General features: G+C 42.6%; 1 protein-coding gene across 4 annotated transcripts in view; it reads right to left on the reverse strand.

Moving 5' to 3' along the window:
- Window positions 1–3225: 3225 nt before the first annotated feature.
- Window positions 3226–15262, reverse strand: part of MPPED2 (metallophosphoesterase domain containing 2) — a 124400-nt gene continuing 112363 nt past the window's right edge. For all 4 annotated transcript variants that reach the window (XM_029582972.1, XM_029582975.1, XM_029582973.1 and 1 more), the window contains exon 7: window positions 3226–4845. In XM_029582972.1, coding sequence (XP_029438832.1) covers window positions 4715–4845 — 131 coding nt within the window. In that variant the 3' untranslated portion in view covers window positions 3226–4714. The remainder of the gene's footprint in view (window positions 4846–15262) is intronic.

Below are 15262 nucleotides of genomic sequence, written 5' to 3' on the forward strand. Positions count from 1 at the left end.
GATGAGAGGGACTGACCAGACAGATGAGGCCAGAGATGTAGGAAGTGGTATAGGCAATGAGGTCACATTTATTAAGAAATACAGTTTTTCAGAAAACAAAGTCAAGATGCTTGTTGTTATTATGTGTGTTTTAGTGGATCCTTGGGGACTGTGGAGATGACCATGCCCCACGGGGAGGAGCCCCATGAGGAGCCACAGCACTGGACTAGACTCTATACACAAAATATTGGAATTGAACTCTTTTATTATACAGCTTGAAGATAGCCACCAGGTGGCAGTAGTGAGTTCTAGTTTCAAGAACCTCGGCAGAGGGAGCCCTTCTCTCCTAGGTGACGTCAGGAGGTTCCGCAGCAAGGAGTTACTGTGGATGAGACAGATGAGATATTAGAGTACTCACTCGGTGTTAGCTGTTATGGATGCGATTCCACCAGATAGTTGTCGTAGGTACAGGCACTGAGGCAGGGAAAGCAGGCCCTCAAGGAGCGAGTACCTGTTCCCTGAATGGCACCTGAAAATAGAACAGAGGGACCCCGAGGAGCGGGTACCCAAGTTAGTAGCAAACCCCAAAGGGCAGAAGGAAAGCTTCCTGCAGGCAGCAGGGAAGCGCAGAGTAGCGCAGACAGGAACAGTTCGTGTCCATATGAGTCTATTCGAGCCTTTGCCAACTCAATGACCTAGCAATCTTGAGAAGTAGATATACCCAGATTGGCATGATGTCAGATGAGGGAACGCCCTCGAGGTTCACGCCACTGGGCGTACTTAGACGTGGGTTGCGTGCGCGCGCACCCTAACAGGTACCTGGGAGGAGCAATGGCATACGGCTGCACCATAGCCATTCCAGGGACGCCAGAGAGGTTGGCTTGATGATGCTGTGGTAGCCATCTTGCCCAGGTAAGCGGGAGGAGCTGAGATAGGGGTGCAACAAGCGGGGCGAAGCCGTCAAAGACCAACGGACGCAACAATGCTTCTGGCCATTAAAAAAAACAAACCTTCCATACAGTCTTGTGGCTACAATCTTGCAAGCTTTTGAGATAGCATGGTTCACTTAATAAGACACAGCCTCTACAAATTTCACAGGGCACACCAAGAAGGTTCTAGACTTATACCTTAACTAAATGTACAAGCTCTTCTAAGAATTCAACCCAGGGCTTAGGTTTACAATCTAATAAAAATGCACTGGGCCTATAGGGTAGATAATCTACTGGTGCTTAAAAGATTTAACTGATCATCTGATGATACAAATTCATTAGTTTTAAGGGAGCAGTTGCTTATACTTTTATGAGGTAATCTGTGAGTTTTATCATAGCAGCATAAGTATACAAGATTTAATAGTGTACAGATATTTTCTTTTTTTCTTTGTTTTAAGTTCCTAAGATTCCACAGAGCAAAGCACTGTTATAAAAAATGAGCAGAACTCAAGCGTTATCTCCGAGTCAGCTTGCACTTGTAAATTACGCAATGCCAAACTAATTAACCCAGCTGAAAAGTAATTAAGCCAGTTTTATCTCACCCTTAGCTGTTTGTAGGTCACACTCATGCAGAAATCCAGGACCTGTCTCAGCACGCCATGGAGAAATTCCAGCAAATCCCAGGCAATCAAATGACAGGAAAATAGAACTCAGAGTTCTCATAGATGTCTCTGTGAGGTAATGCTGTCAGGATTTGGGTAAAGAAGTTCTTGGCTTTAGTCAAAGTTCTTTCAATGGATAAGCTGGCAAGAGACCTACTCCCAGGTTACAGAGCAGGATATGCTGAGCATAGAACTCAGTCTTAAATTTGTAGGTTCTAGGATAGTTAAAGTTCTGGGGAAGAAATCCTTTAGGAAAAATGTCCTGGGATAATCCTTGGCCCAGAAACTCACAGATTGCAGTAATCGTAGAGATGGATTTGGTCCATTGCTGCCGTGGCACTTCCCCTTCCCCCGCAAACCTCCGAGAATTGCAAGGTGGCCCCCACCCTTAATCAGATGTTCACTGCCCAGAAGGGTGGGACATTTAAGTGTAGGATTTGTCCCAGTGTTTACTTCACTGTGTGCTACCCTTAACAGAAGGCACGGGGGGAGGGGGTAATCCTGCATGGAGCAGCAGTTGCTATGCTTAACAGAAGGTACAAGGGGATAACCTGCACAAAGCGGCAGTTACCACCAAAGCAATTTGCCAGGCAGACTGCATGGACCTATTTGGCCTTTATCTGCCATCATTTACCATGTTATTATGTTTAATTGAACCTGGAGCTGAGGTGGGGAGGGGGAATGCTATTGGACAGGGAATGATTGCAAGGCGACAGTGACCGAGGGGGGGGGGGGGGGGGGGAGAGGAAGATCACAGAAATGTTGCTGGCCTAGGCACAGGCATAGTAGATCTGTCCATAAATCCAGGCCTGACCTTAGTGTACTATAATATTGCTTCTCAGCCTAGTCCTGGAGCCTTAACTAGCAAGATAACCTAAATTACTGGACATACAGTAATATAGACATAAGGATTGAAGTACCAGTGAGCACTTTATTCTGCTCTTCCACCTGCAGCCTTCCCTGCGTGACATTTGGACAGCGCACGCTTGCTTTGGGTAACCCACTTGACTTGTTCTGCTGCTTTTGGGAGCCCTTCTAGTCGCTTTAGCTCATGTGAGCGCTGGACAGTGCATGTGCTGCTGGTGACTGTTGAATTTCCACGGTTTTCTATGTACCTTACTTTAAGCAGCATGTTTAAGGCAAGTAATTACAAAATATATATATATTTAAATATGCATACATATAGGATGAAACCATGTTTAAAATATCCCACTTTTGTGCAGATCACTTTAAATAATTGCGCTTGCTGTCTTTACAAGTATTTTTCCAGTTCCACAGTTTTCTGAGATTTCACAGTGATAGCTGTTTATAGTTATTGTGTGTGTATGCTCGCATGTATGAGGATATTGATGTGAAACTTGACTGATTAGTGTCTATTGATTTAGTTTTCTCTCACCTTTCATTGCTAACTTAAAAGCCATGTGATTTGAGGTTATACAAGCTTTCCATAGTCTGTTATGCTGTTTCTGTATCAACTCTTGTACCTAATGCAGCTAGAAAGATTTATTTAAAAATGTTTATTCCGCTCTTTCCATGATCCAAGGTGGTTTACAAGGAAAACATATCATAAAACCGTAAAATAACATAAAATGAAAATAACCTGAAAATAGCAAATTAAAGACACTTAAAACTGGTACTGGCAGCAAAATAAAAAAAAAAAAAAAAAACCCCCAAAATACTATAACACTAGTGTTATGACAGAAAATCCAAACGACTTGCTTTCCTAAAAAGAATAGTTTTAACACTTTCTTAAATAGCACTGGGTCTGTCATAGATCTCAAATGAGTAGGAAGGACATTGCAGAAAACAGGGCCTGCAACTCAGCACAGGTGGTCTGGAAGAAAGGAACTTCAAATAGGCCAATGTTTGCCAGGCAGGGAGTATGCATTGGAACATATATGCGTAAAACTAGCATTGATATGAGCAAATCTATTTTATGTCTATGTCTATACACTGTGGACCCCTTGAAAACCAGACCAGATAGACTGAGGTTCCAGTAGACAGAGTGGAAGAAGACCCCAAGGGCTCAATCCAGACAGGAGTCATGCAGTGCAGGTGTCACCTCATGTCAGAGCTTAACTACATCAAAGACACTAGATGGAATCTATTGACCTTTTGGGTTGCTGCCAGGTACTTGTGACCTGGATTGGCCACTGTTAGAAACAGGATACTGGGCATGATGGACCTTTGGTCTCACCCAGTTTGGCAAGTCTTATATATATATTATGTGTACCCAGGATCTCTCAGACATGAGCATTATCCAGCTAAATCTTTGAAGAGTTATAGCTACTCTTGCACCTGGGCTTGCTAATACATTTATTTATTCTCAGTGGACGCACAAGCTAAGAATAGTCTTCAAAATTAGGTTTACAAATGCCATGTTTGGGGATGCCTGATCACTTGAGGTGCAGTTATCTTCCTCCACTCTATCTCCCAGGACATGTATTTTGTTTCCCAGGGACAGCCCTACCGTATAAAGAGCCCTACCATGTCCACTGCTACCCAGGCAAAAACAGAGCTGTGTGGCCTCTTCTAGTGGTTGGGCCAATGTTTTACCTTCACGTCAGTGAGTTACGTTAAAACAATATCAGCAATCAAAGCAATGCATTGTTTTGCTTTCTTAGGAATATTTTGTTTTTTACATATATCAATTGACATTTCAATGGCCTTATAAATGCAAACACCCCAGATATTATACATGTTTGGCTTACATAGCTTATCACCCACCATGGAAAAAAAAATCTTAAAATATTCTAGCATGAGCCATTCAACAGCAGCTCACATGAAGGGGAAGGTTGACAAATTTCCAATATCAAAGCCAGCTGTCAGAACAACGTAGGGTAATAGCTGTCCTTGTCAAATGCAGCAATTAATTCACCAGACTGTCAATGCCGGTATAATTGATAGACTCCACAATCTGGCTGAGTAATGAGAGTTGAAAGCATTACTGAGGCCATTTCACCTCCTAACAGGTCTCCGGATAGAGGCAGAGCTGTTAGCACTGCAAAAAGTCTGAAGTCTCTGCATATTGAAATACAGTTGTTGAGGAGACAAATACATACTCTAGGAGGTTTTTCCATGCAGAAAGTCGACTTTCATGTGCCAGTGGGCTAAAATTAATTGAAAAATGAAGAGGAATTGTAGTTAAAAGAGCGATAACATGGAATGTCTGAATCCTTCTGCAATTGGCTTCATTTTGATGGGGTGAGTCATTATCATGCAGAAATTCGGAGTTGAGCAGATGCAATAACGGTTTAATGCTCCATTTAGCTCAGCTGAAAAAGACCATGGAAAACAATAGATGTTACAAATACACCAGTCGTTTCTCTGAAATATACATTTCTTTCAGAGATCCCAAATTGAGCTGGAGTGTACATCAGAGCAGAAATCATCATTCTGTGTTTATGCAGCATACGCTGATTTGCTGCTTATAATTGGCATGCTGGCTTTTGGGTGCACTATCACTGGATTAGCACTGAAATGAGATTGCATTAGTACTGCAGCAAATGCTGTACTCAAGGAGTCATAATGAAGCAATGTAAACTCTCCATTTTCTCCAATGTTAAGGCAGAGCACATGCCTGGGGCTCTTCTACTTTAGGTATTTTACTGTGCACTGAATTAACTCCGACAGAGCACGTCCACTCTGGGGGTATCTGTTTATATGGTCAAAATATTTTTTAATTGCCAGGCATTTTACAATTTCTGCACTTGGCTTTCCTAGCAACCTACAGGTAGTTCCTCCTACAGTAGGCCAGTGATTAAATCATCTAGTTCATTATGCACCTACTAAATAATCATATAATGCAGTGGGCCACAAATCTGGTTCCAAAGACCCTCAAGTTATTCTGTTTATCAAAGTAAAAAAATCTGGATGTTAACCTTATTCTTAGACCAAATGTATGTCTGTGTGTATACACACACACACCACAGAGAGAGCACAAAGAAGAGAGGATCACCTTGCTGGTGGCTGGAAAGAATCAGTAAGTACTACTTGGAGACATTTTTAAAACTTAAAAGTATTGGGGAGAAGTAAACTATTGTGGTATATTATTTAGTGTGTTCTGTTTTAAATAAGTAGTCAGGTGGGAGCCTGCCTGAGGAGAGACGCTTAGGAAGGAGCGAGGGCAGGCGGACTGTGAGCTGGTGAGCGGAAAATCTTGTCTCCCGCCCCCAATGACATCATCCAGATCCGACGGCCGCTGCGCCGATTTAAAGAGCTGCACAGCGGCGCGCTGCTGAAGCCGCGTGCCAAAGGGGGGGCACCCCTGGGGAAAAATTTGTAAAGAAGCTCGGCTGTGTTTCCTCAATGGGGAAGAAAAGAAAGATAAACGTTTTAACATCCACACCCGTGGTTAAAGAACTGAAAGGCCCAATGGACACCCATATTGTTAGAAGGGTGAGCCAGACCTCTAGGGAGGTCCTGCAGGATATCTCCTTTTCGTTGGGGGCTACTGCTAGTCCTGCTCAGGATCAGAAATCCAACAACACTCCTGGAAGTGAAGGGGTAAGTGTTTTAAATACCCCTAACGTAAGAGAGGAGTTAACAGCTAAAGAGGAGGAGAAGAAGTCTGTGGAGATGGCTTTAGCAGATAAGGGAGTGGAGGAGTGTGAAATGACTGAGCCTGAGAATATCTCTCTACTAGTTGACACCTGGAAAGCTATTCCAAAGATGGAGAGGAGGCTATCCCAATCCACAACCCAATCCACAATATTTTCCAGCGAGATGAAGAGGAAAATGGAGGACTATGGTAAAAGAATAGCTCAAGTTGAGGCCTCTGTGTGCAGTTTTGGGCACACAGATAACATCTTTACAGGCGACTGGGACTAACCTTCATAAAAGATACCTTGATAATATATAAAAATCTGGAAGGTTTGGAAAATAACTTGCGCAGTAAAAACTTACGCTTTTTGAATTTCCCATTTACCAGGTTACTGTCAGCACAGGAATTGTTTAGAAAATATGTAAAAGAGATATTATGTATGTCTAATGATTTACTCATTTCAAAGATGTATTATATATCTAATTTAAGGAGGGAATATATAGCACCTGAAGGTGGGATAGATATATTAAATAACAATAGCCCAAATTTAACATCTTTTTTTAGAGGCTTCAACCGATGACATTCCTACAAGAGCCACCTTAATAGTGGCTTTTGGATTGGAAGAGGATAAAAATCTTGTCCTACGAAAGTATTTCAAAAATAAAAGTTTTTTGTTTTGTGGTAAAGTAGTCCAGGTTTTCCCAGATGTGTGGAGGAATACACAGCTGAGCAGGAAACAATTTCTTATGATGAGGCAAAGAATGTTGGCCCTAGGGGCCACATTCTTCCTCAAGTTTCCCTGTAAGTGTCTTATTACACTTCAAAAAAACAAATTTGTTTTTCTTGAACCTTCCCATCTGGAGGTGGATGAGGGATTTGTAATAGATATATTGGATTTATAAGACTGATCAATAAGAGTAATGGGGTAGATTTTATAAATGTACGCCCGCGCGAACAAAAGTACGCCGGATTTTATAAGATACGCGCATAGCCGCGCGTATCTTATAAAATCCGGGGTCGGCACACACAAGGGGGTGCACATTTGTGCACCCTGCGCGTGCCGAGCCCTGCGTGCGCTGCCCGTTCCCTCCGAGACCGCTCCGAAATCGGAGAGGCCTCGGAGGGAACGTTCTTTCGGCCTCCCCCCCCCCCCCCCCCCCCCCCCCACCTTCCCCTCACTTCCCCTACTTAACCCAGCCCTATCTACACCTCCTACCTTTATCGTGAAAGTTATGCCTGCCCCAATCGGCCGCCGCCGCGCGATTCCCCGGCCCGGGAGCAATTTCGGAGGCCTCAGCCACGCCCCCCGAAATACCCCCGGGCCGGCACCACGCCCCCCCCGGAACGCCCCGAACGTCGCACCGCTCCCCCGACACGCCCCCCCTAGCAAAGCCCCGGGACTTACGCGAGCAGGGGGGGGGGAAGGGGCAGCTTTTGGGGGGTTACGCGCATAACCCTTTGAAAATCTGCCCCTTTGTTTCTCAATAAGTGCACATCCTTTATTCTAAAAAAAAAAAAAAAAAAAAACAACCCTTCCCTGAGGGATCAGCCACACTGAATCCAGCAACGCAATATCTTGGCTTTTAAGCATGTTCCTGATAGTTTTAGGATGAAGTTCCTGATCATTAATTACTCTGACATGGTTAGAGAGGGGGCAGCATTATTTAAGCTTACAGTGATATTAGGCTCTAGTGTACTTCATCATTGCCCTTCTCAAAGCCTTCAGAGCAGGAATCTTGAATCCATGACCCCAATTCCAAACATCTCAGGAAGTCCATTGTGTACCAAGTTTTTATTTACCCTAAAAGTCTGATTCAGCCAAAGTGGCTAACTCAGCATTTGTTTTGTTTTCTTTTTTTTTTTCCAGCAAATAAAGTTTTCCGGCATAGTCTTTGAAAGTGTTTGAACTGAGATCTCCTATGATTTATTTTCTATTTTCTATTGCGTGTACTGGCAGAGCTCTCTAAATAATAAATAGCTCGTCTGGCCTGAGCCCTTAAAACCATGTGACCGATCTTATTGAATGATGTGTACCACTTCTTGTGGTACTGACCTTGTAACCACACAATTTATCTAATGCAAGACCACACTGGCAGTGCTCTATAAATAATATATTCTCTTTCTCTCTCTATTGAGCAGTACACTATTTAATCAGGTGTGATAAATTATATACAATTTGAATGCTTTAGGAGGGCTTCCCAAAGGCTGAGGTGCTTTGCCGCTGTGCTGAACGTTTGATCATTGCGCTGGGTAGATTTTAAGCCTCTCCGTTCACAAACGGTGTTACAGAATTCTGCAAGGGCCCGCAAAAGTCAGCCAGCATTCTCCCTTTATATTCTCCTGATATAATCATTGCAGATTCACAGAACAGCTGCCTTACATTAAACCACCTCCCCAATCCTTAACCCAAGGTCTCTGGAGGAACTGAAACTGCACACTTGCCTCACAGAATAAGCTGCACAAATTTATTTGAACTGAAGGCTCCATCAATTAGTTGTGAAATAAGATATTTCATGAGCGTAGCGCCATCGAAACAAGAAGGACTTTTCCTTGAATGGGAAAACATTGCGCCGTACGTTCAGCTTTTCTTGCATTAGACATTCACCGGATAACGCCCAAGTTTACTGTTTTAATAGAAAATAGAAGCCCTTTCCCAGTGCGCTTGCTTGAGCCCTAGTCACTGGGCATTTTCAGTAGGCACAAGGACCTAAACGCAAAGTTACATCATTCCTGTGAAATACTCTTCTGTTCCTTTAACGGAGAACTCCAGCCCCATCTCAAATCATATTTCTGGCTACTTGTAAATCACATTTCTAATGCAACTACAGAGCTGTTGTGAAGTGGCAAATGGTTGTGAAATGATCACACCGCTGTTTGTTTTACTGTAGGGAAGCTAAAGCAGAAAAACTGGTGATCAAAATTATTGTCCGACATTACTTCTCCTATGCAAGTTTCCTTTTTTATTAGTTGACCTTTAAAGTGTATTAAAGTTGCTAGTTATGCAGCAAACTGTATTCCCCTCAGACAGAAATTACCTAGGATACCTTACGCAACTAGAAAGTACAGCCCAGTCCACACTGAATTTTATCTGAGTTTGAAATTCTCAGAAGTTGGGCACCGTTGTAGTAATTCATGTAAGACTGCATTATGAAGAGCTGAGCATGCCCCGAGTATGCCCTCGAGAGGTTTTTCTACATCTACGGCTTAATATAGTAATTTGGAGAAGTCAATCTATCTGACCTTTTGTTGGAGTTAACCAGGATACCTGCACTAGCATTCCCACTCTAGGGAAAAGTGCAGTGAGATAAGCAATGTCTAGCCTGTGAACAGGAACTCACATTCCATGCAACAGATGGTACTGCTCACATCCAAGCCACTTCACTGCTTTAGTGCTGTTTCAAAAGGAAACATTTATAGAGTAGCATGGAAAATGATGACAGATAGAACACATTAGATGACTATTTGGTCCACCCAGACAGGGACACTTTCTGGTTTGCTATCACTTTGGTAGGTAAGCTTTCCTAACCAACACCAGTTCTCCCTCCCATATATCCCCAGCACTTCAAAGTGGATTACATTCAGGCACTGTAGGTATTTCTCTGTCCCCAGAGGGCTCACAAACTAAGGCCTAGATTTCACAGGGAAAAGGAGCATGGCTATATGAGACAGACAGACAGACAGACTCTCTTTATAAGGCTTTCATAGTAGTCAACTATTTATATCACTATAGGAGGGCCAGCTAATAACTCAAGGTGAGGTTTTAATAGTGGTTTAGGGTTTTGGGGCCAGTTTGACATGCAGCGTGAGATGTACAAACAGCACAGGACACCTCGGTGAAGATTTGACATCATTTGGAGTGAGGAAAGTCTCACAAAGATGATATTTCTACTATGTTCTGTCACCCTAGCTTGATGGACTGGTCTCACTCTGCATGTCAAACTGACCCCAAAACCCTAAACCACCACCAAACCTTCACCTCGAGTTACTAGATGACCCTTCTATAGTGATATAAATAGTTGAATACTGTGAAGGCCTCCCCAGAGGCACTCTTCTCTCTCTCTCTCTCCACTTCACTCTGCTTCACTCCACTCCCCTACCCAAGCCCAGAAATGGCCGAAATGCAATTTGCAATCTTTATCGCAAATTGCGTTACGGCCATTTCGGGCATATCGCACAACTCAATGCTAGGAAAAAAGGTGTCATTATTTCCGGTGTTAACAACGTGCAATAGCGTAATGCATTGTACAGTGCAATAATGCCCCTCATTTTCATTAATCCCACCCAAACCCTTCCCTGATCCTGCTCCTTTCAAAAATTTGCATTCACGCCATGCGGTACAGTGATTACAATGTGTGTTATGGCATTAACGAATGTGTTATGCCGCTTTCACAGGCGTTAACGCCATAACGCATTTTGATGAATGACCCTATAAGTGTGTTCATGAGTCAAGTAAGGGTGAAGTGACTTCCAATGTCACAAGGAGCGGCAGTGGGATTTGAATCCTGGTTTGCAGCTGGCTGCTTGAACCATTAGGGGTATTCTTTGATGTGCAACCTTCTGTCACAATTTTCCTTTAGATGGCACAGAGTCTGGAATGCTCTGGACCTCACTAGGCCACCGTGGATATTGAAGGTTAGCCTGAGAAGGGTCAGGTGGGGGAGGGACTTTGAAGACAGGGGAGTGGTTGTCACCATGTGACATTTATTACTTTTCTTATTTGAGCCTTGTAGGCTGTTTTCAGACGTGGCAGGAGGTGGGACATGGGTTTCACAAGACTCCCAGTTGGGGTTTTAAGATGGAGGGGAGGAGAGTTGCTTAGGCTGCTGGTGACCCTTTAAATTTTAGCATGGAAGCATGAAAACACGTGTTGTCCCAATGTTTCCAGCTAACTCAATACAATAAAATGCTGTTCCTTATTTTTAGGAAAGTGCATTATTAGCATGTAATTATCTAATAATGAGCTGCTTTTCATGCATTTGCATAGCTTATGCATACAAATATTCATACCCACGTTGTTTTGGTTAAATAACATACAGAAATTAAAATATCACGTTATATTGTCACATTAGGTATTTATTGCATGATAAACACCTAAAATGGCTAAGTAAATATATCCCTATTTTATGAACTCTTTGAGGTCATGGAAATACCTACACTACCAGAATTTAATCCACTTTGAACTGTCATGAAAGGTAGAATCTAAATAAACATAATAAAAGAATAATAATAATAATCTTCTTGACCATACTCCAAGGATATCCAAGAGCATAAGAACAGCCATACTGGGTCAGACTAACGGTCCATCAAGCTCAGTATCTAACTGTGGGTCGATCCAAGTCGTTAGTACCTTGCAGGATCTCAAATAATACACACAGTATATTTCCATGTTGCTTATGACCAAGAATACGCAGTGGCTTCCCTCAAGTCTACCTGGTTAATAATGGTTTATGGAATTTTCCTCCAGGCAAATGTCTAAACCTTCCCTAACTTTATGCCAGAGTTCTTTTGACAGCAACTTGGTGCTCGTGATAGGGTCTTTGTTTAGAAATACATCACGCAGCAGAGAGAAATATCAGAAACTGTTGAATTTATTCTGCTATCAGGTGAATCAGTACAATTTAACCCATATGGGGCCAAGTCACTTGGTAGGTACTTTTGAGGCAATTGGTTACACCAGAGCTTTAAGAGCATCATGGCTCCCTGGGAACATGTATCTCCCTTCCCTTACTATTGTTTCTTGGCTCAGGTTGTGTTAAACCAGTAACATCACTTTCATTAGTTAGTATTTCCCGGAAAGTCTTTTATGCAAGTACTGGCCCAGTCCCTGTCTACTTAGCTTCTGAAATCTCAGATCTCAAAATGGATAGACTCCAAGATAGCATTGCTTTTATGCCTTATTTACTATACAAGGAATTAACCTCTAAAATCTATATTTTCTTTGGTCTACAAACATTAATCCTCCAGAATAGAAACATGATGGCAGAAAAAGACTGTATGGCCATCCAGTCTACCCATCCGGCCAATTAATTTAGCAGCACTTCCTGAGAGATCCCTTGTATTTATCCCATGTTTTCTTGAATTCAGATACTGTTTTGTCTCTACCATTTCCACTGGGAGACTGTTCTATGCATCCACCACCCTCTCTGTAAAGAAATATTTCCTAAGATTGATCCTGAATCTACCCCCCTTTCATCCTCATCTCATGACCCCTCATTTAGAACCTCCTTTCCATTGAAAAGAGGATCACCTCCTGTGCATGGAAACCTTTGAGATATTTGAATGTCGCTATCATATCTCCCCTTTCCTCTAGGGTATGTATGTTTAGATCTTTAAGTCTATCCGCATATGCTTTAGAATGAAGACCACTGACCATTTTAGTAATCACCCTCTGAACTGATGCCATCCTGTTTATATCCTTGACACAATATTCCAAGTGAGATCTCACCAGGGACCTATACAGGGGCAATATCACCTCCCTTTTTCTGCTGACCATTCCTCTCCGTATGCAGCCAAGCATCTTTATGGCTTTTATCATCACTTTATCCACCTATTTGGCCACTTTAAGATTATCAGATACAATTACCCCAGATCCTGCTCTTCCTTGTGCTTAGAAGAAGTTCACTTCCAATACTCCTCATGTTTTCCACTCCTTAATGGCTGTCCACCCTGTTACAGATTTCGGTATCATCAGCAAAATGACAAACCTTTCCTGACAACCCTTCCATTATGTCACTCATAAAAATATTGAAAAGAACTGGTTCATTGAGGCACACCACTAACAACAACAGAGAAAACTCCATTTACCACTAGCCTGTGTTGCCTCCCACTCAGCCAGTTTCTAACCCAGTCAGTCACTAGGATCCGTAAGTCTTCTGTGGCGAACCATAGCAACATAGAAATGATGGCAGAAAAGGACCAAATGGTCCATCCAGTCTGCCCAGCAAGCTTATGGTTGTATCTGCCGCACCATGCAGGTTACCCTCATGTCAAAGGCCTTGCTGAAATCCAAGTATACTGGGGTAGATTTTAAAAGGTGCGCACGGGAGTAGATTTGTTCGCACAACTCCCAAGGCAGGCGTAACGTGCGGGCGCCGGCCAGCTGCCGGCGCGCCATGTTCCGGTCCAGGAGTTGGTCCGGAGGCCACTGCCATGTCCCCGAAATGCCCCTGGGCTGGAACCACACCCGCGGCTCCGCCCACCGAATGCCCCCCCCGATGACGCGCGTCCCGGGGCTTGCGCACGCCACCAAGCCTATGCAAGATAGGCTTGGCGCGCGCAGGGGGTGGAAGGGGCAGCTTTTCGGGGGTTACACGCGTATCTTACGAGCATAACTCTTTGAAAATCTGCCCCACTATGTTTAGCGCTCTCCCTTGATCCAACTTGCTGGTCACCCAATCAAAGAAATTAATCAGATTCATCTGACAAGATTTATCAAACCATGCTGCCTCTGTTTTTGCAATCCATTGGATTCCAAAAATTGCATTATCCTCTGTTTTAGAAGCAATTTCAACAAGAATCTATTGTCCAACAAATATTTTAAGTGATTACTCTGGCATTTCTGTGTTAGCCCACTGAGAAAACCTTCAGACACTGCCCTATCAGCAAAGTTTTGTAGTATTAAAATTGTCTCCAGGAAAATGGTCTCACACCACAGCTCTATTACAATGAAATGTTGGGCCCAGTTTGTTGTAGCTAAATCACTGTCCCATAATCTTACATATCTGTTTCTAATGGTAGTTTGTGATCCAAAGACAGCTGAGTATTAAAAAAAGAGAGGAACAAACACAACCGGAGCCTTTGCCACCATATTTCTTTACAAATAATGTTACGCTAGCCTAATTGGTATGGATAGAAATATTCAGAGATTGCCTGCAAACAAGATATTGTTGATTTCACAATTGTAGGCGAGGTTCCTTATACTGTTACTGCTCCAGAGATGCATTATTCATTCATTTAGACAAGTCTGTTACAGGCACAGCACATCAAAGGCAATCTCACATATACCACTGGACTGAAAAAGCACATCAGAGGTGGATTCTAACGATGGCCAAGACCATTTAGGTTCTCCTTGTCCCATGTCAGAGTAAGCACACCCTTAATCGTCAGTGTAAGTGTGCCTTTGTGTTATGCTACCACATCCAGCAATGCACAATTCAGTCATTCTCCCTGGACAATCACATCCACCTATATACTTGTTCACCTATTGATAATTAAATCTCTCAAGACAACAACCATTTTAGATCCAAGTAGGAGGTAAAGCCATTGTGAGATGTACACTTTAGTTTATTTTTTAAGGTAATTAAATTATGAATGTATATGAAAGATACATGAATGAATGGCTATAGCCAGGGTCAAAGCCTTGATAATTGGCACCTACTGCTCATAAATTTGTGCTAATTCAATTTTTTTTTTGTAACGATTCAGAAAGAAATTCACCAACATTTTCCAGAATACAAAAAAAAAAATGTAGGTGCCAATCATCAAGGCTTCCTTAGATCCTGTGCTAGAGAAGTCATGTATCTCAAGGACTGGGTTTTTTTTGTTTGTTTGTTTGATTTTAAATCCCTCCTCATCTGTCACTTCCATACTTACTAATCTAAAGAAGCTGGGGATATGCTGATGACCGTCGGGAACTCTAATTACAATACGGACAGCCAAAGGGAATTTTTAGGGGATTTTTTTTTTTTTTTTTTTTTACAATGGCGGTGTGTTCACAATTAAAGGTGCACCTTTTATTCCAAAAAAGGACGAAACAAAATATTTAATATAAAAATGGGGGACCTAAGAGTAAGATCCAAAGTGGAACAACAGAAGCAAGAAAACTAATAAGCACACACGAAGACCGCAATCCTTCTGGAGCAGGGACTTATGACCAGAGCTCTACCCAGTGTTAGATAAATTCGTTTCCATAGTCAGTTCATTTGACTCTCTCTCACAGAAGCAGCAGCCAGCAGCAGTTAACAAAAGGCCAACAAACTTTTCTCCCTTCCAAAGCGGGAAGCACCCTTGAGTTCTTATTACATGTCAGGACACGCAAATAAAAGGTCATGTGTCAGTACTTTCTGGTGGATAGTTTGGTTGACAACCACCTCAGTGAAACAGAAGAGAGAGAGAGAGGCTGAGGAACGTATGAATGCAGAAGTGTTCCA

The sequence above is a fragment of the Rhinatrema bivittatum genome, chromosome 17 (genome assembly GCF_901001135.1).
Source record: "Rhinatrema bivittatum chromosome 17, aRhiBiv1.1, whole genome shotgun sequence".
Taxonomy (NCBI): Eukaryota; Metazoa; Chordata; class Amphibia; order Gymnophiona; family Rhinatrematidae; genus Rhinatrema; species Rhinatrema bivittatum.